Here is a 19389-nt window from a genome sequence, read left to right on the forward strand (position 1 = left end):
GTGTAAATGTTGGCCTGGCTTCCATATGAAGGATGATGGCAAAACATGTGTAGACATTGATGAATGTTCGTCTGGGTTTCCATGCAGCCAGCAATGCATCAATACATACGGAACCTACAGATGCTTGTGTGCAGATGGTTATGAAGTACAACCTAATAATCAACATGGCTGCAAATCTCTTTCAGGTATTGCTGTTCATCTAGAGAAGTATTAAGGTCCCAATCCAATTAAGCATAATCTAAGATGCATTGAAAGCAATTACTTATGACTCATTCTTTTGGTTTCAGTATGATTTACTTATGCCTACCTTTAGCAAGGTCAAGGCCTAAATGTTTTTCTCAATAGAACTGTCTATGAAATTTGTAGTGTATACGTTGTACTGGAAGGAATAGGCCAGGACTGATGATGGCAATACCTCCATTCTTTGTGCCATTTGAATAGTCCAGATCTCCCTCTAAGTCTCTGAAAATCGATTACACATCCCTAGGATTAGAAGAAAGTGTATTGTTTAATGTACAGTAGCTCCCACGTATATTCCACATAAAACAAAAGAAGTACCATGCTGGATCAGAGTGAGGGTTCATCTAGTCCAGCACTCTGTCCACACAGTGGCCAACTACCTCTTGACCAGGGACCAACAAAGCAGGACATGGTGCAACAGCACCTTCCCACCCATGTTCCCCAGCGATTGGTGCACACAGGCTTACCGCCTTGGATACTGGAGGTAGCACATAGACATCAGGAGTAGTAGCGATTCATAGCCTTCTCTTCCAGGAGTTTAAGTATGTTAAAAATAGTGCTGTGCACAGCCCCCACCCCCCGGATTTGCTTTAGAGGTCAATTCGGAGCTTCTACATCAGCCCTGATTTGACTCCTGGTACTTTGGGCCCAGGCTGACCCGATCCAGAACCAAAGTTGGTCAGCCATTGTGGGTTCCTCGGTCCCAAGGCAGTGCACAGCCCTAGAAAGCTTCGGCTATTGGGCGGTATAAAAATGTAATAAATAAATAGTTAAGAAGATGTATTAATTTTTAAGATACATTTCCCCCCCCCACAAACTTCTCAGCTCATTACTAGTTGAAAAATGTAGCATGCATTAATTTGAACTGTCTTACAATTTGAGTTTCTCCCATATTTAATGTCAACTGTTACTTATCACCTATTTGTTCCTTAAAAGCCATACTGAGTAGCTGTGTTTAAATTCATTTTGGAATTGAAATTATTGAGAGTGCTAATACATTTCCTCTATTACAAAGGCTAAATTAAAGTACTCTGAAAGAGGTGCTAATTGAATCTCTTGTTCAGTTTATGACGCATCATTGATCTTACTTGAAATATTATGCTTTTAATGTTTCTTTCATCCATAACACTGTTCACAGCGTGTAGCATTTTATTTTTCTTCACTTCTGTTTCTATTCATGAAGTTCTATAAATTAACTTAAAAGCTAGCACAATGTCCCTTCCCCCTCCCCCCCCCCCCCTATGCATAGGTGAGGATACAGTTTTAATTCTGGCTGATCATCATGAAATAAGAAAAATCAGTACCGATGGATCCAACTATACTTCATTGAAACAGGTATAATTCTAAATATCATCTAAGTTAAATCTGGATAGTTACTATTGTTTAGAACAAATGATGAACACAAAGATTCCATTCCTATGGGCATGCAAAGGTAGCCCCACTGAAATCAATATGGTATCATGTGCTTAACTAAGGGCACAACCTTATGCATCTTTAGAGTCCTGCAACTCCTACAAAGGGAATACTGGGACCTTTTTCTGTCTAAATATCCATTCAGTTGTGCCTTAATTCCCCATCAGCGCTCTAATTTTCCTATTGACATATATGACTTGGCAGAAGCATGCTGGAAACTGTAAGACTTTTTCTGTCTAAATATGTATAGGATTATGCCCTAAAACACTAATTGACTACAGTGTGGAACTCCATTCTTCATGGTCTCTCTGCATCATACATATGGGCTCTGCGCATACGCAGATCTTCAAGTCAGGAAACTTCCATAGCTGAGGGTTTGGGGCAGGGGAAACCTTCCCCTACTATCCCACTGCGTATGCTCCAGTGGGTTCCTGCCTATTCTCTCAGTTCTTCTTTAACCGCCATTGTGGCAGTGCTAGATTTAAAGTTTTTAAAAAAACATCTGGTTTTTTTTTTTTTACTTCTGGTACTTTGACTTCTGGTACTCCTGAAACAGCTGAGGTTTCTCTGTTGTTTTATTCTGTCTTTCTACTTTTGTTTTTTCCCCCTGCTTTCTTATTGGTTAGGGAGAATAGCCAGCTTGGCTTCCTCATAGCTAAATTGTTTCCAAATCCTGTAAGTTCCTGAAATTGCCTCACAAACATTTGGTATGACATGTGTGAGATATTAAAAATTGCCTTTATTCTCTTACATCCTTGGCCAATGCTAATTCCGAGAAACATCACCTGAGATTTCCGAATTTGAGCTTTGTTTTCATTTTAACATCAGATATGTCTCTATTAAGTTTCTGGAAAATTTCGTCAATACCTGCTCATATTGATTTTTAATGATGAAAATGTCATTTCATTTAAACTAGGACCTGCTGTCTGAATTATTTCTTGCAACATTCCTATCATCTCCTTATGGAACCAAGCAGGAGTATTGTAATAGCTTTGAGGTGCTCTTATCCTAGGCAATTATTGTATCCCTGCAAAAGTAAATGGGTGGCCCCAGGCTAAATTAGTTGCACTTAGCTGTCATTAACATCAATGAGAATAAAGCTAAGTCATGGCTAAATTATCCCACAATTTCAATGGGACCTAAGTGTAATTGGCAAAGTGGGACTGGGAAGGAGCACAGCTAAAGTGTAGTGGCTAAAGAGTATAAAGCAGAGTTGATTTTTTAAAAAAATATATATGTATAAACCAGAGCTGAAAAAAATGAAAGAGATATACCAGTTATATGTTCATTTGATTAATATATGATTATCAGTCTCATAGGAGTTGCCATATTTGTTTTGTTAAATTGTTTATGGGGAAAACTAAGGTTGATTATTTTATTTTTTAGGGTTTAAACAATGTGATTGCAGTAGACTTTGATTACAGAGGGGAGTTCATCTATTGGATTGATTCTAGCAGACCAAATGGCAGTAGAATAAACAGAATGAATCTGAATGGAAGTGATGTCAAGGTGACTGGGAAGTAATAAATTATAAACATTTGGATTTCTACTTAATATTGTTTTATAACAAATAGTTTGTGTTGCAGTTTTGCACAACTTAAGCCAAGGAAGAATTTACTCTATATAAATAATACAAAACAATGTTGTATTGGATTCAGACTTACTCATACTTAGAGTAGATATTATTATTATTATTATTATTATTATTATTATTATTATTAGTAGTAGTAGTAGTAGTAGTAGTAGTACATTTATATCCTGCCTTTTTTCCTCCAAGGAACCCAAGCAGCATACATAATCCCTCCTCATCTCCATTTTATCCTCACAACAACAACCCTGTGGGGTATGTTGGGCTGAGAGTCTGTGACTGGCCCAAAGTCACCCAGTGGGTTTCTATGGCCAAGTGGGGACTAGAACCCGGATCTCCCAGCTCCCAGTCCAAAACTTTAGCCACTACACCACACTGGCTTAATGGAACTGAAATTAGTATTTGTTGTGACTAAGTTTGCAGCCATCCCCACTATTTGTTTTTGTTTTACTACAGATCAGGTTGCACAAATACAATAGTTATTTCTGTTAACAAGTGCCCCATTAAGTATGGAATTAAGTAATTCTAACATAAAATGGAAATGCAGATGTTGTTGCATTCCACTGATGCAGATCCATCAATTGACTGCTGCTCACAAAATTTTATGTTGTGTGTCACACTGTGCTTGGCTTAAGTCAAAACATAGTTTGATTTATTTGCTTGATCAGAAAATTTATATAATGTAAGAATCCTTATTACATTATTCCTACTTCAACCAGTATTTTAGGGTTTGGACTGATCTAACCTTGTTTCTAGGGTGGCACTGGTAAGTTTATGATCCACTGTTCTTTTTGGACTTCGTTCAAAACACTGCGAAGTTTTCAGTTTGCAACTGGTATTTTTTTATAGGTTATATGTATTAAGTCACAGTATGAAAAGGTATATTGATGAAAATGCATGAACATTACAAGATTCCTTTTTGAACTATACATGTGCATAATAGTTAGGGGGAAATGCTACAAATGGCTCTGTGGCAAACTGTGCATGCACCAATTGTTAATTCAGTTTTAGAGAAGTAATGATGATAATCTTATACATATGTGTTTTTTCCCATTTTCATGATGTATTTTCTGTTCTGTTTTGTTGATATTCACAATAAAAACAACAACACCCAGTTTTAGAGAATTTCTAACTTTAACCTAGAAGCCAGAGAGATTGGATGCAGAATAGAGTGAACTCACTGAAAAACAAGAATGGGGAAAATCCACTCAATTTTAGTATAATAACTGCAAACAATTGTCATCATTTAATATGCAGGACAAAGCATTAGATCTTTTGTATTCAGTTTTACACCCATGTCTCATTGAACACCCATTATTATTATTATTATTATTATTATTATTATTATTATTATTATTATTGATACATCCAAAGTGTATGCTTACCAATGCAGGGATCGGCTCTGTATATGCAGCTACTTTTTTAGGCTTAGAGCTGTCCCATGCTCTATATGCACCAAAGAACTTAATGATCAATCTACATCATGCTCACATTTTTGCACACAGTAATTTTGGAAGTCCAGTAGACCTGTTTTTGAGAGTTACTAAAATCATGTTGGTCTGTGATGTGCATCCACACACAACTACTCCAGAGTTGGTGTTGGAAAACATTTTGTGAATCACATTTTTATGAATTGTGTTTTGTCATGAACTACTTTGTCAAAAAATAGCTAGCTTGCTGTATAGGAAAATCCTTAACATAGAATGTCTGGCTTTACTGTTTCCACAAAATAGTATTTCTTTAGATAGTTGCTAATGGCCAACATCTTAAGGATTAGTTTTGCATGCCCAAGGGTCTTTAGACTTATCTTTGCAGCAGCTGCCAATTAGGCGGTTCACTATGCAGAACAGCAAGTAGTTGCTGATAGTGATATAATTTTTTGCCCTTACCTTAGATGCTGGCAGCCAGTGGAGGGGGAGGGGGAGTGTTGGAACCACACCCATGCAAGTGCACAGTGGGCAATTTGATACTTGCCTTACTGACATCAGCCTGTGCCCACATTGGGGAATTTAGCCACCGAGCAACCATACAAGTGCCTCCTAATGCCTAAAAGTAAATATGGGCATTCTTGTTTCTCCTCTGTAATCATGCAGTTGCTTCCAGTGGTTTCACCTAGTGAACCATCTCATTGGTTGCTGTTGCTGGCTGTATTTCCAAAAAGGCAGCCCACCATGTCATATATCAAATGACATTTGAACTTGAGGGGAATTCCAAAAGCAGACTATGACATGGCATAGTAGTCTGCTGAGCAAAGAAAAATGACAAAAAATATGGTTACACTCTCTTTTTAATTGCTTAATTATTGTTTAAATTATTGGGTTTTAAATTATTGTGTGGAGAAAGAGGAATAAAAGTCTTTAACTACATTACTATTTTAAATTATGTTTATACAGCCTAGTAGACTTATAGTTTTGGCTCCCATTGTTTTTATAAGAATTAGATCCTTTTCCTCAAATATTTTATTTTAAGACCTTTATATTACTTCTGTATAGGATTGTGCAGCCAGTTATAAAATTGCATTGCTCAGTGTAATCTAATTCTTCCCTTTCAACTCAAAAGTAGCTTTTACAGCCTTACTTTAAACATTTTTAAACAGAAAGAAATTGATTTTTTTTTGTTCTGTGTATGCTACTACTTATACAATTGTAATTTCTCTAGGTAGTTCATAACACAGCTGTTCCTAATGCACTAGCAGTTGACTGGGTTGGAAAGAATCTCTATTGGTCCGACACAGAAAAAAGGATTATTGAAGTATCGAAACTCAATGGCTTATACCCCACCGTTCTTGTGAGCAAAAAAGTGAAGTTTCCTAGAGATCTCTCTTTAGATCCTCAAGCTGGGTATGGAGAAAAAGTTGAAATCTGTTGTGTTAATCTATCTATAATAGGAAGTGTTTGTCTGTTTAATGTCCTTGATATACTTGATAACATAATTCTGTTACTAAACTTTCAGGATTTGTTCTATCTCTATCTGGGTTGGTTTTTGGCATTGTGAAATTTTTGTCCCCCACCTTGAAACAAAATGGCTGCCAATTATTATTAACTTTAAGATGTACTACTTCAATGTAACTACTTGTTTATATGTCCTCCAAGATCATGAAACCTAGACACCTGAAGCTCCAATACCATGAGACCTGGCCCTTGTCTATACGACAGTGGGATAAATCCTCATTAAATAAAAAACCGATTTTTCATTGATTCAAATGTAGGTAAAGAGCGTTACACTGCAGCAGCAACAGCAATTTATTTCCTGAATTATTATTTTTTAATAGTTATTAATGCGCATTATCCCATATATGATGATAAAGAGTAAAAGCCAATGAAGCTATAAATCTTATCTGTGGAGCACTGCAGACTAATATAACACACAAACCGAGCGGGGTACGGGGGACGAGGCTACAGAGGGAAAGAAAGGAGGCAGCAGAACACGTTTCCTTGTCTGGCTGCCCGTTTCCCTCTCTTTCTTTTTATGAACCGCACAGAAAGCTTCGCAAATTGGGTGGTACAGAAATGCAAGAGAGAGAGAGAGAGAGAGAAATGAATTTGTTTAAAGAAGCTTTCTCTGCGGAGCTTCCACAGAAACACTTCAAACTAAAGTCGCCGCAAACGAAGGAGGCAGCGGATTGGTGCAAAATTGGGAAATGGGCCAATCACATTATCCTCCCATTTGAGTTGAAAGTGCCTCTAAGTTTCTCATGACCTCAATGCAAATTAGAAAAATAAAACTGCAATCCTTCTGAGAGAAGCAACTCACTAAGCTGTATTTTGTTTTTATGTCACTTTTTATTTATTCTTTGCATATTTTAGTGTTGATTTTGCTGGTCTGCAACCATAATAAATAAATTACGGTAAATCGCAAATTCAAATATACGCATTATTGCAGTTAAAACCCAGCGCTAAGGCGAATGGACGGCTGCTTCATGTAACCTAAAACGCAAATATGCGCATTTAGGTCAGGGTAAAGAAGCCATATAGACAAGCCCCTTAACACCTGAAACTTGCCATGCAGACTAAGAAGATTTTGTATAGAAAGCTCCAAGTAGAACAACTTAATCAAGAAAGAGAAAATGACAGAGGGAAGAGGATGAAACATGCCAGTTGCAGTGGAAGGATGGAATAATGGATGGAGTTTGTGTCAGTTGGGAAAATCTGTTACTGAGTAAGCGCTGAGGCAGTTGTTTGAAGAGAGAAAGAATTAGTTGGGTTAGAAGTAGATGCTGACAGGGATTTATTTATTTTATTTATTTAAGCGTTTTTATGCTGCTATACAGCCAAAAAAGGCTCTCACGGCGACTTACAAAAGTATTTCTTGACAGTCCCTGCCCACAGGCTTACAATCTAAAAGATTGTAAGGGGATTGGGAGGGAGGAGGAGGGGGGAAAGGAAAGCAAATTCAGGCACAACAATCTTAGTTGCAAAAAGGGATAGCAGTTAGTGAGAATTTAATGGGACTTCGATATACATAAGATTGCACTGTAAGTCGATAAGCTATCCTTAAATTAGATTATAAAGTAATAATGTCTCATCTATACTTGAAAAATTATGTTTAAGAACAAGCAAATCTCTACAATTAATGACAGATGAATACCCCAGTTAAAATCCAAAGTTGTGTGACTGGATTCCACTCATGCAGCAGACTAATTCTACATGACAATCTCTAGCTTTCATGCACTATGTGTCACTATTGGCAAACTTCCTCTTTGAATGGTGAATTCAGATACCATACCAAACATTGTACTGTTTATTTTACTACAGAAACATTGCCTCTAGTCATAGAAACAATATTGCATTATGTGATTCTAATCCTTATCCTCCACCATCCTAGCAGGAGAAGCAATATATATATTTCCCATTTGATTTGACTGCACACAAAAGAATAATTTTACATGGGGCTATACGTGGGGCTGCCTTTGAAAACGGTCCGGAAACTTCAACTGCTACAAAACAGGGCAGCACGCTTACTAACAGGGACTGGCCAACGAGACCACATTACGCCAGTCCTTTTCCAGCTTCATTGGCTACCAGTCCAGGTCCGGGCCCGATTCAAAGTGCTGGTGTTAACATTTAAAGCCCTAAACGGCTAGGGGCCAGGTTATCTGAAGGAACGGCTCCTCCCGTATGTACCTGCCAGGTCATCCTCAGGGGTCCTTCTCCATGAGCCCCTGCCAAAGGAAGTGAGGCAGGTGGCTACCAGGAGGAGGGCCTTCTCTGCTGTGGCACCCCGGCTGTGGAATGAGCTCCCTAAGGAGGTTCGCTTGGCACCTTCATTATATGCTTTTAGACGCCAGGTGAAGACCTTTTTATTCTCCCAGCCTTTTAACAATCTATAAATACATTTTAACTTGGTGTTTTAAATTTGTAAATTTGCATTGCTGCTGTTTTTATCTGGTTGAGCTTTTATATTGTATTTTATATTATGGTTTTATACTGTTGTTTTATACTTTGAAAGGTTTTAATTTTTGTGAACCGTTCAGAGAGCTCCGGCTATTGGGCGGTATAGAAATGTAATAAATAAATAAATAATTTCTGATATAGGGACAAACTAGATTTTATGGGACCATTGTCCTTCCCATTCATATAAAGTGTGTGTGTGAGTGTCGTAGTGATGATATATTAACAATAAAAGAAGCATATGGGAGGGGGCACTAGAACTTCTCTCTATTCCCGCTCCACCCCCCCTTATTCTTTTGCTCCAAACACTTTTCTCCATCCCAAGCTGCAATATATAGAGACAAAGAAATGTGTTTGGAGTCATAAACTGAGGGGAGGAAAGGTATGTGTGGTGGAGAGTTGAACAGCTTTCACTCATGCATATCCTTTACTGTTAATGTAAGACCAACACCATCTGTTTTATATGTGAATGAAATACAAATATTGAAGTGAAACATGTCTGCCATCATAAAGTCTAGTTTGGCACACAATGTGTACATTTAGCAACTAGCATCTTAGTTTGCCTATAACGACCAGCCTGATCATAAGCACATTTACTTGAAATTAAATTTCGTAGCGTACTTCCTAGTTAGAATGTTTCAGATTGCATTAAAAGAATAATTCCTTTTTTACTCATAGAACCATTTTTATAATAGTTATCAATTTTGTTTCCTAGATACTTGTACTGGATTGATTGCTGTGAGTATCCTCACATTGGCCGGGTTGGCATGGATGGCTCTAATCAAACAGCTGTGATAGAAACACAGATATCTAGACCAATGGCTCTTGCAATAGATTATGTCAACAGAAGACTCTACTGGGCTGATGAAAGCCACATTGAATTTGCTAACATGGATGGCTCTCGTAGAAATAAAGGTTAGTTGCGCTCCAAAAAGCAATAACCACAAGACATTCTGTTTTTCAACTAGATTTGTTATTCTCATTGTGAAAAAATGAATTTCTATGAGGTTTATTTTTTATTGCTAAAACCGGGAAATGGAGCGGGAGACTGACGGAGGCATCAAAATGGCTGGTGAACATCCGTGAGTGGCCAGTCACCAGCGTGCTATAAAACACTCATTTGAAGATGCTCTATATAGAAAGGGTCTTCCTGCGGTAGTTCCTGAAATATATGCACAATAAACTGAGCATACACCACTGAAAGTACTAAATGTAATATCTACCTATGCCAGTTTTCAGACAAGCTCTGTGGGGTGTATTGCTGCTAAATTGAGAGCTGTGGTAGCAAGTGGCTAAGAAATTGAGCTGCTAGTTCAAATCAAGGTTTTGATCATTTAAATCTCTGGTGATATTACTAGTTGGCTTTTGACTATTCACTGTCTATGTTTATGGGAACAATACCAACAGCTTTAAGCAGTTATTTTTAGCATTACAAGATAATGTAACATTTGAAAACCATATACATTTTACATACTAAGGTTTATTGTATTGCCGTATATGTGTGCCAACCCATATTGACGGGTTGGTGTTTTATGTGAAGTTTGATTTTTGTGTGTTCATATTGTCAAAATTGGGAAGGCTTGAATGGGAAGCTAGCTCTGAAAAGCAAAAGGCCTTCTTCCTAACCTTATAGTGATTGAGAAATGAGATGTTGTATCCCAAATTGTCTTCTATTCTATGCTGCTAGTCTGAATGCTATTCCTGCAGGTGAGATAATGAAGAATCTATAGAAGACAAAGCAGGTTCATACATATGTGGGACGGTGATTGGCGTCTCTGAATTTTGCATATATTGAAGCATTCTTTCTGCACCTGAGGCTGCAATTCTATACTTGTCTACTCAACAGTAAGCCCCACTGAATTAAGCGTGTATAGGATTGCAGCCTAAAATGCAGTAATTGTATTCTAATTTTTAGATGTTGATTATGAATATATCCAAAAGTGTATGCCATACTTGTAAGCTTTTTGTTACAATCTCCCATACATACAAAACCATTTTAAAAACATCAGTATTAGTTTATAAATAAAATACATATTAAGCAATACTGAGTTGAGTGCATATTAAACCATTTACAAATTCCTTACAAAGCAGCATTCAGTAATGTATGAAGCATTATGCACAGAATGTATTCATCTTCCCAAAATCAATAAAACATTTTGTAATTAAAAATGTAGCTGAGCAATATTAATAACATTAATTTTCAGAATATTACAGTCAATGGGTTACACTATATAAACCACCCTCAGTTACTGGGAACATTTATAAATATAAAGAGTACAAATAACTGTCTGACATCTGTCAAATATTAGTTACTCAAAACAGAAATTATGCTATTATAAAATTCAAATTTTAAGTTAACATACTGGCATGTGGATACTTCACAATATTGATACTACAAATGAATTTAGCTGGTTCAAAGTACAAGATGGAAGTATTAAAGTTATCATAAAGAGTATATAATTTAGCTTGCTAGACTAATGCTTATTTTTTATTGATAAATGGTAAATTGCACATGGACCTTTGATTAAACCTTTGACAAAATACTCAAAAATATGCTTTCAGTGGTGAACAGGTTAATTTAACATTCCACTAACTCATTTAATTGACTTCTATACAATCCAGATTTCAGTAGCAAACAGTAATTATAGATGGCCATGGTTTCTCTACCTCCTACATAAATGTACTTATGGAGAAGAATGCCAAAAGACATTATTCCTAATCAGAAATGCCAGATTTACAGTCTTGGCATTGGGACTAGTTCATCTTTTTTTGGAAAGCTGTGGAAGGTCAGGATAATAATACAACAATAACTCAACAAATACTAGCTATTGCAGGATTTACTTTGATAGAAACCAACCACATTTGGAATTCCTCAATTGTTGAGAAACAAAAAGATGTTCCAGCATTACATTCCACATGTTTTTCTTCAGGGACGGTGGTAGAAAGCACACTGATGCCTCCATCTCCCCCACAGCCTGTTTTCCACGTCATGTGTCTTAAGGTGTTTAGAGAGAAATATGCATGTTTAGAGAGAAATATGTGTTTCTTCATCTTTTTCTTCCTTTCTTTTCTCTCTTCTGAACAAAAAAATATAGGGTTCAACTTGCTCCATGATCTTTGATCACCTTGGAGCTTGTATGGCCATTAAGGCCCCTTTTCGAAAATGTGTGGAATGTGACAGTAAGCTTCCTCTCACTGACAGATATTCACGTTGTTTATTTTGTCTGGGGTAAGGACATGTTGTGGAAACCTGCCACCATTGTATGAGATTTACAAAAGAAATGAACTATAACTGTGCAGACTGCTTTAAAGTGGAGTTGTGGAAGAAAGCTTCATGTCGTGATTCAAAGCCCTCCTGCTGAGATGAGACACAATAAAGAGGTCTGCTGTGTAATCCACAAAGCTTTATTCAACAAATAAACATCTCTTCACAATTGATGTAAGTGTAAATGCTAGGAGCTATTCTCTAAGCTTAATTACCCTAAAAAAAGCTAGGCACTTTCCTTCAACTAAAACTGGACAATTTCCCCACAGTCCAACAGGCACTTTACCTCAGGGAGGGTCTTCTGGAGAAGTTTCTGGTGAGTGATTGCCCTAAGGAATTGCTTCCCACATCCTCTCAATTCCACCCACTTGACCCTGCGGTGGACTATGAATCTGTCAACTTTGAAGTCCCCTCCTCCTTCAACATGCTACAGTCTCTCCTATTCTCAAGAAACCTACTCTTGATAGGCTATCTCTGTCTAACTACCAACCTGTCTCTTTGTTGCCTTTTGTTTCAAAGATCCTGGAGCGTGTGGTCTACTCTCGTCTTGATTTTCTTTCTAGTAACTCTGCTCTGGATCCTTTTCAATCTGGATTCCGTCCTTTGCATTCCACTGAAACAGCCCTTACTGAGATTACCAATGATCTTCTTATTGCTAAGTCTAAAGGCCTTTATTCCGTTCTTATTCTCCTTGATCTAACTGCAGCCTTTGACACGGTTGATCACGATCTTCTTTTAGATTCCCTTCATGACCTCGGATTTTGTGGTTCTGTCTATAACTGGTTTGCCTCCTATCTAGCGGGTCGCTCTTTCAGCGTGTTGGCTAATGGCAGCTCGTCTTCCTCCTTTCCCCTTTCAGTAGGGGTTCCGCAAGGCTCGGTGCTTGGCCCGTTGTTGTTTTCTTTATACATGTTGCCCTTGGGTAATCTTATTCAATCTCATGGCCTCCAATATCATCTGTATGCCGATGATACACAATTATATCTTTCATCTCAGAATCTTTCTCCTGATGTTCACGATCGTATCTCAGCATGTCTTTCAGATATCTCAGCTTGGTTGCTTCATCGTCGTTTGAAACTTAATATGGCAAAGACTGAATTGCTTGTTTTTCCTCCTAAACCTTCTCCTCATCTCCCAATCTCTCTTACTGTCAATAATGTTACGCTTACTCCAGTCAAGGAAGCTCGTAGTCTTGGCTTTATATTTGATTCCTCGCTCTCCTTTATTCCTCATATTGAGGCAGTAGCTAAATCCTGTCATTTTTTCCTGTATAATATTGCCAGGATTCGACCATTTTTGTCTGTGTCTTCTGCCAAGACTCTTGTTCATGCATTGGTTATTTCTCGGTTGGACTACTGCAACCTTCTTCTCACTGGCCTTCCTTCTTCTCACATCAGTCCGCTGGTTTCTGTTCACCACTCTGCTGCTAAGATCATCTTCTTGGCTCGCTGCTCTGACCTTGTTACTCCACTTCTGAAATCTCTTCATTGGCTTCCAATTCACTTCAGAATCCAATATAAACTTCTCCTGTTGACCTACAAAGCTTTTCACTGTCTAGCTCCTTCCTATCTCTCCTCTCTCATCTCACACTATTGCCCCACTCGTGCTCTTTGCTCCTCTGATGCCATGTTTCTCACCTGCCCAAGGGTCTCTACTTCCCTTGCTCGGCTTCGTCCATTTTCTTCCGCTGCCCCTTACGCCTGGAACGCTCTTCCAGAACTTTTGAGAACTACAAGTTCAATCGCAGCTTTTAAAGCTCAGCTAAAAACCTTTCTTTTTCCTAAAGCTTTTAAAACTTGATTTTGCTCTGACTTTATACTGTTAGTTTTACCCTACCCTGTGCCTGTTTGGTGCATTCTCTTCCCCTCTTTATTGTTTTATTATGATTTTATCAGAATGTAAGCCTATGCGGCAGGGTCTTGCTATTTACTGTTTTACTCTGTACAGCACCATGTACATTGATGGTGCTATATAAATAAATAAATAATAATAATAAGTTTCATCCTTGACTCCTGAAGTGTCTTGGAGAATCTCCTCCCCCGCTTCCTGTTTTGACTGGTATACTTCTGGTGCTCTTCCTTCTGCAGATTCTGAGTCTGATTCAGTCCCCGAAACTCCTTCCTCCACACTAGGGAGGACAGGTGAACAGGCACTTCCTGACACTTCAGAGGCTATGGATTCAGTGAAATCAAAATCTTTGGTCTCATCTATACCAAGCAGGATGTTGCACAATGAAAGTGGTATATAAAAGGCAGGAGCCACACCAAGAAGGATATAGCGGTATGAAAGTGGTGTATAGTATGTGTCAATGGGCCCCAACAGGTGCCAGTGCACTTCAATACTGCTATAAAACAGTAGTGTGGATCCTGCCTTTTATATACTGCTTTCATAGTACAATATCCTGCTTGGTGTAGATGAGGCCTTTGTCTCATCAGCCTCAAACTATGCCAGAGACTCCACAACCTCCTTCCCTGACACCCCTGTGGACTCTGACGCTAACCAGGAGAATTGCAGAAAAAGAAAAAGGTGAAGGACTCTAGTAAAACCCACCCAAATGCCAGGCCTGTGCAGGAGTTTCCCTTGAGGTCAGCTCTGAGGATCCCAATGCCTCTGCCATTGTTGGACTCCCCGATACTGCAGCCAGCTCCTTTGGGACTGAGGCCGGAGCCCTCTCATACAATTTTGACATCAGAAGGGGAAATTGGAGAACTTTTGCCCTCGAGAGCAGTGGTCAACACTCCACTTTGATGACTGATGCAACCTGCCGAAGCTCAGACAACCCATTGGTACTATGATTTCCCCCCAGAATCAATATGGTCACATTTCTTCATCATGCATCACTGAGATTTCTATGAAAGATGGTCAACATTGCTCCAGGTCTCCCATTAGGGAGCGGAACAGATACTCTGACTGGTCCTTTCCCCCAAGGATGTATTACCAATACTATGACTGGGATGCCCTGAAAGACAGGGAGGCTTACTGAGAAGGGATCAGCTACTTAGGGGCAGTGTCTCCTTGATATCATACCATTCTTTTGGCTTCACTGTTGAGACCACCTATGGAAGTTCCCTTCCTATCTACATCTTCGGTGCCTCCAAGATCTATGAGTCTCAGAGATAAGGACCAAGCTAATATGTCACAATCCATTTGTGGGCTTAATAAAGCTAACATATTGCTGCACTTTCGATCTCTCCATCCACCACTGCAGTCAGTGTCAAAGGACCAGACTAGGGGTAGAGACCATGACAGACCTCACTCCTCGCAGTTAGTAGAGGACTATCAGTCTGATTCTACTTCTGTTTCCTCTGTACCACCTTCCATATCTTCTCCTGATGATGATGTAATCACGCTGGAGGGAGCATCACCTTCTCAGAATTTATGTCACTTCACTGATTGAGGTAAATCTTCATTCTCTCTTTTGTACCAGAAAGGGATTATAACCAAGGCTATGCTTCTGAACAAAATTATGACCTGACTGCCTTTATCACACTTTGCTGACCTCATCAATGTGTCCTATTTGGACTGACTAATGTATGTGCAGCCTTCCAGAGATGTATTGAAGATGAGTAACTTGGAAAAACTCCAGGATTACATCTGCATTAGCTATCTGGACAATGTCCTAGTTTATAGTGTTACTTTTGAGGAATATATAGAGCATGTGAGGTGCATGTTACAAAACTACAGGAATATGGATCAAATACAAACCTTCTAGGTGTAAGTTATTTAAAAGAGAATTGCACTACTTGGGGATCATGCGGTATCTGGTGAAGGTTACAGGATGGACTCTGCCAATGTTTTATCAGTTCATACCCTGACAGAAAGAGCCACATAGGCCATTAGGGTACTTCGCAAACTATTTGGGTTGTTTACCTACTATCAAAAGTATACCCAAGACTTTTCTTAGTTAGCAAAGCCCTTCTATGATTTGTTGAACTTTCCCACATGATCTAATAAAAGTGAGTCTCACAGATCAAGCAAAAAGCAAATGGGAGACAAAGAGGAATCTGGGACATACATCCTTCAAACAGCCACTAGCTTAGTCTGATAAACACCAAGTGAGCTAACTGACCACTTAACAAAACCACCAGAAATAGTATACCCAAATATATAATTAGCTTTAATTTTTGCCTCTAAGAAGAAGGCCAGCTTCAAGTTATTGGGTACGGGTCAAGGATGTTAACAGCAGCACAGAAAAATTATCATATATATTCATGGAAACTAGAGTTCCTGGCCCTGAAATGGGCAGATATTTTCCAGGTGTATCTTTGTTCTGCCCTCTCTTTTACTGTGTACTGTATTAATAATCCATTACAATATATTTTTACCTCATCAGTACTTACTGCTGCCATCCACTGGTGACCAGGATAATTTGATTTCAATTGAGTATAAATTATTGTCCAGAAAAATTCAATGTGGAAGCTGGTGTGTCTTGAAATGGTTAAATATACAATAGAGTGCACGAAAGATAGCTTTGCAATTTTAAGAGCCTGCAGATGGACCTATGATAGCATTTGCTTTTAGTGCAGTGGATGAATTTGAATGTATCATCTCTAGTTTATAACACATTTCAAAAGAAGATCTATGAGCAGTCCAAAGAGAAGTTCCTGATTTCTAAAACCTCGCAATATAAGGCTAATGGGAATTGAAATCCATCTGGAGGACACCAGCCTGGGGAAGGCTGCCCTAAGTCCTGAGCACTCCTGAGTCAAAACCAGTGTAAAGAAGCATTGCAATGACTTTGCCTTGCTTTGTGACATATGCTGTCATGAATCACTGGTATCTGCTGATACCTGGCTGTTTTCTGTGGAATCTCCCTTGGACCTAGAGTTCAAATAGTATGTTGGAGTAGAGAAGAACATAAGAGCAATACTGGATCAGACCAAGGGTCCTTCTAGTCTAGCATAGTGGCTGACCAGCTATCATCAGGAAACCACAAGCAGGACAAGAGTACAATAGCGCACTCCTGATCACATTCCCTAGCAACTGATGCGCATAGGCTTACTGCCTCTGATACTGGAGGTAACATATGTAGCATCAGGACCAGTAGCCATTGATAGCTCTTCCAGGAATTCTTCTCCAGGAATTTGTCTAACCTCCTTTTAAAAGACATCCAAATTGCTGGCCATCAGTACTTGTTTCTCACCTATCAGCTTCATCATGGAATAAGCCTATGAGAAGGGGGAAAATGTATATAAATGTGTATATTTTGAACACCTCTATCATATCTCCCCTTACTCATCTTTTTTCCGAGCTTAAACAATCCCAGCTGTTGTAACCTTCCCTTATAGGAGAGTTTCTCCATCCCCTTGATCATTTTAGTTGCATAAATACCTAGAATTAATGATGGACTCAGTTCATGCAAAAATTGCTTCAGTTTTCTGTTTTTCTGTCTTTTCCCCTTACATATTACTAATGGACAAGAGCATATATGCACATTGATGAAAATGGGGGGGGGATGCAAAAAGTGACTCTTCTGCAATCATGAACATATATGAACATGCAAATTATTACTAGTAAAAAAAACAAAAAAAAAACTCAAAGCTGCAGAAAGCTAAACATATAAAAGCTGAACAAAGTCTTGAGATTAAATAAATGCAAGAATGATTGGTCATTAATGCATTTGCAAATGAAATTAGGTTATTTGAATGCATCAACATTCTGTGAACAAAGAGTGTTCACATTGTGAACACACAAAAATATATTTCACTCTGTTGGTATGCCTCCTCTCCTATCTTACCAAACCAGGCCAAACAAGCACATCTCCTTCTGAGCAAATGTTTTTTTTAAAAAAATGAATAGAGACTTTTCTTATGCTCCAGTAACACTAGAACAAAGAACTGCAAGTGAAAAATGGACAGTAGATCTTGGATAGAGAACAGAAAGGACTTCTTCAAAACACTTAATTGATTTATGAAGTTCACTGCCACAAGATGTAGTTAGGTTACTTGGCTAGATGCTGTAATATCCCTGGGCATGGACAATGTGGGGGTGACCTTACATGCTCAACTTGTAGCTCACCCTAGGCCTTGACTGCCAAGTAACATACTCTGAAGCATGCAGTCAATGAGTAGAGTGCAGAAGGAGGAGGTGGCGGCAACACAGCAGAGGCTAAACAGAGATCAGAGATATATTTAGTGTGTGTGTGTGTGTGTGTGTTAAATGGCATATATATTAGCATATTTTCCAGCAACTTTAGTATTTTCATAGAACTCAGTGTGTATACAATTCCAGAAAGTTTTTTAAAAAGTCCACAAGTCCGCAGAATCCGCAAGACTTGGAAAATGCTGTTCTGTTGAGGAATCTGAAGATTAATAAAAATCATTTTGGATTTCTCCGACATCCCCACCTATCATGGGAAGCAAGATGCTGTACTAGATGGACCTTTGTTCAGATCATCATACCATACACCCCCAGGCTCAACACATAACCCCCTCAAAATATCACACACCCCAGAAATACACAGATCATCCAGTCCACACTCAAAGTACCTTGTCCTTTAACCTGGAAGCTGGGGACCACTGCAAAAGGCAAGAACTGGCTTCTAGCCATGATCTTTATTTCCTGAGAATTCCTAGGCTTTGGAAAACGAAATGTATAACGAAATGATAAAAATAAATAAATTGTGAGGGGTACTTTGAGTGTCGACACTCTCACACATTTACAACCCCAAGGTTAAAGAAGGAAATAAATGTTCAAACAAAGTAAATTAAATACATATATTTTAAAAATACATAAAAAAGAATTAATGTGCCACCACAGATTCACAGGCACTCACATAAGACGTCACTGTTGGCTGGATGCTATGTGTGCTGCGCTGACTCACGCTGCCTGAGACAATATTTGCATTTAGAAACACTAGACGCAAGCCACAAGTAAATGAGTGTATAGCAGTAGCCATTTTCTACGCTAACCACCAGAATGGGACACTGGGCTCTTGCTCTGGGAGGTTCTAGCTGGTGAGAGGAAGGCGTAGTCTCCTACCTTTACCGAAGAGCCTCAAGTGTGGGGGCTTGAACAACTGCATGTGGCAGGACACAAGTAGCATTTTGTTATCGGCTTGCTTGGTCCCAAATATAATCATTAGGCCAGCAAAATCTAACCAAATAGGTTGGATGTATCTAATCTTAAACCTAGATAACTTCTAAAGAGTAACAAAGAGCCTCCAGGCTTGACAGGTTATCACAGCAATTATTCACAAGAAGTTATGTAGTCATTGTTTTTGTCAGCTCATGCAGCATGGAATATTTTAACTGGCAGTTTTCCAAAACTGAATATTAATCTTTCATTCTCTTGCAGTCCCTAATCAACATATTCTAGGGGTGATTGCTCTCACATTATTTGAAGACTACATATACTGGACTGATGGAAAAACCAAGACAGTCAACCGTGCCCATAAAACCTCTGGTGCAGATAAAGTATCACTGATTAACTCATGGCATGCCATAACTGATATTGAAGTGTATCATTCATATAGACAACCTGATGGTAAATAT

At 38.7% G+C, this 19389-nt stretch overlaps 1 protein-coding gene across 1 annotated transcript in view; it reads left to right on the forward strand.

Annotated features, from left to right (window-relative positions):
• The window catches only part of LRP1B (LDL receptor related protein 1B), a 976641-nt gene that overhangs the window by 864234 nt on the left and 93018 nt on the right, over positions 1–19389 (forward strand). Inside the window, exons 56-61 of the mRNA XM_063116589.1 lie at positions 2–185; positions 1490–1575; positions 3040–3162; positions 5900–6081; positions 9347–9546; positions 19193–19381. Of these exons, the coding sequence (XP_062972659.1) occupies positions 2–185; positions 1490–1575; positions 3040–3162; positions 5900–6081; positions 9347–9546; positions 19193–19381 (964 nt within the window). The remainder of the gene's footprint in view (position 1; positions 186–1489; positions 1576–3039; positions 3163–5899; positions 6082–9346; positions 9547–19192; positions 19382–19389) is intronic.

This window comes from Elgaria multicarinata, chromosome 2, assembly GCF_023053635.1.
Source record: "Elgaria multicarinata webbii isolate HBS135686 ecotype San Diego chromosome 2, rElgMul1.1.pri, whole genome shotgun sequence".
Lineage (NCBI taxonomy): Eukaryota > Metazoa > Chordata > Lepidosauria > Squamata > Anguidae > Elgaria > Elgaria multicarinata.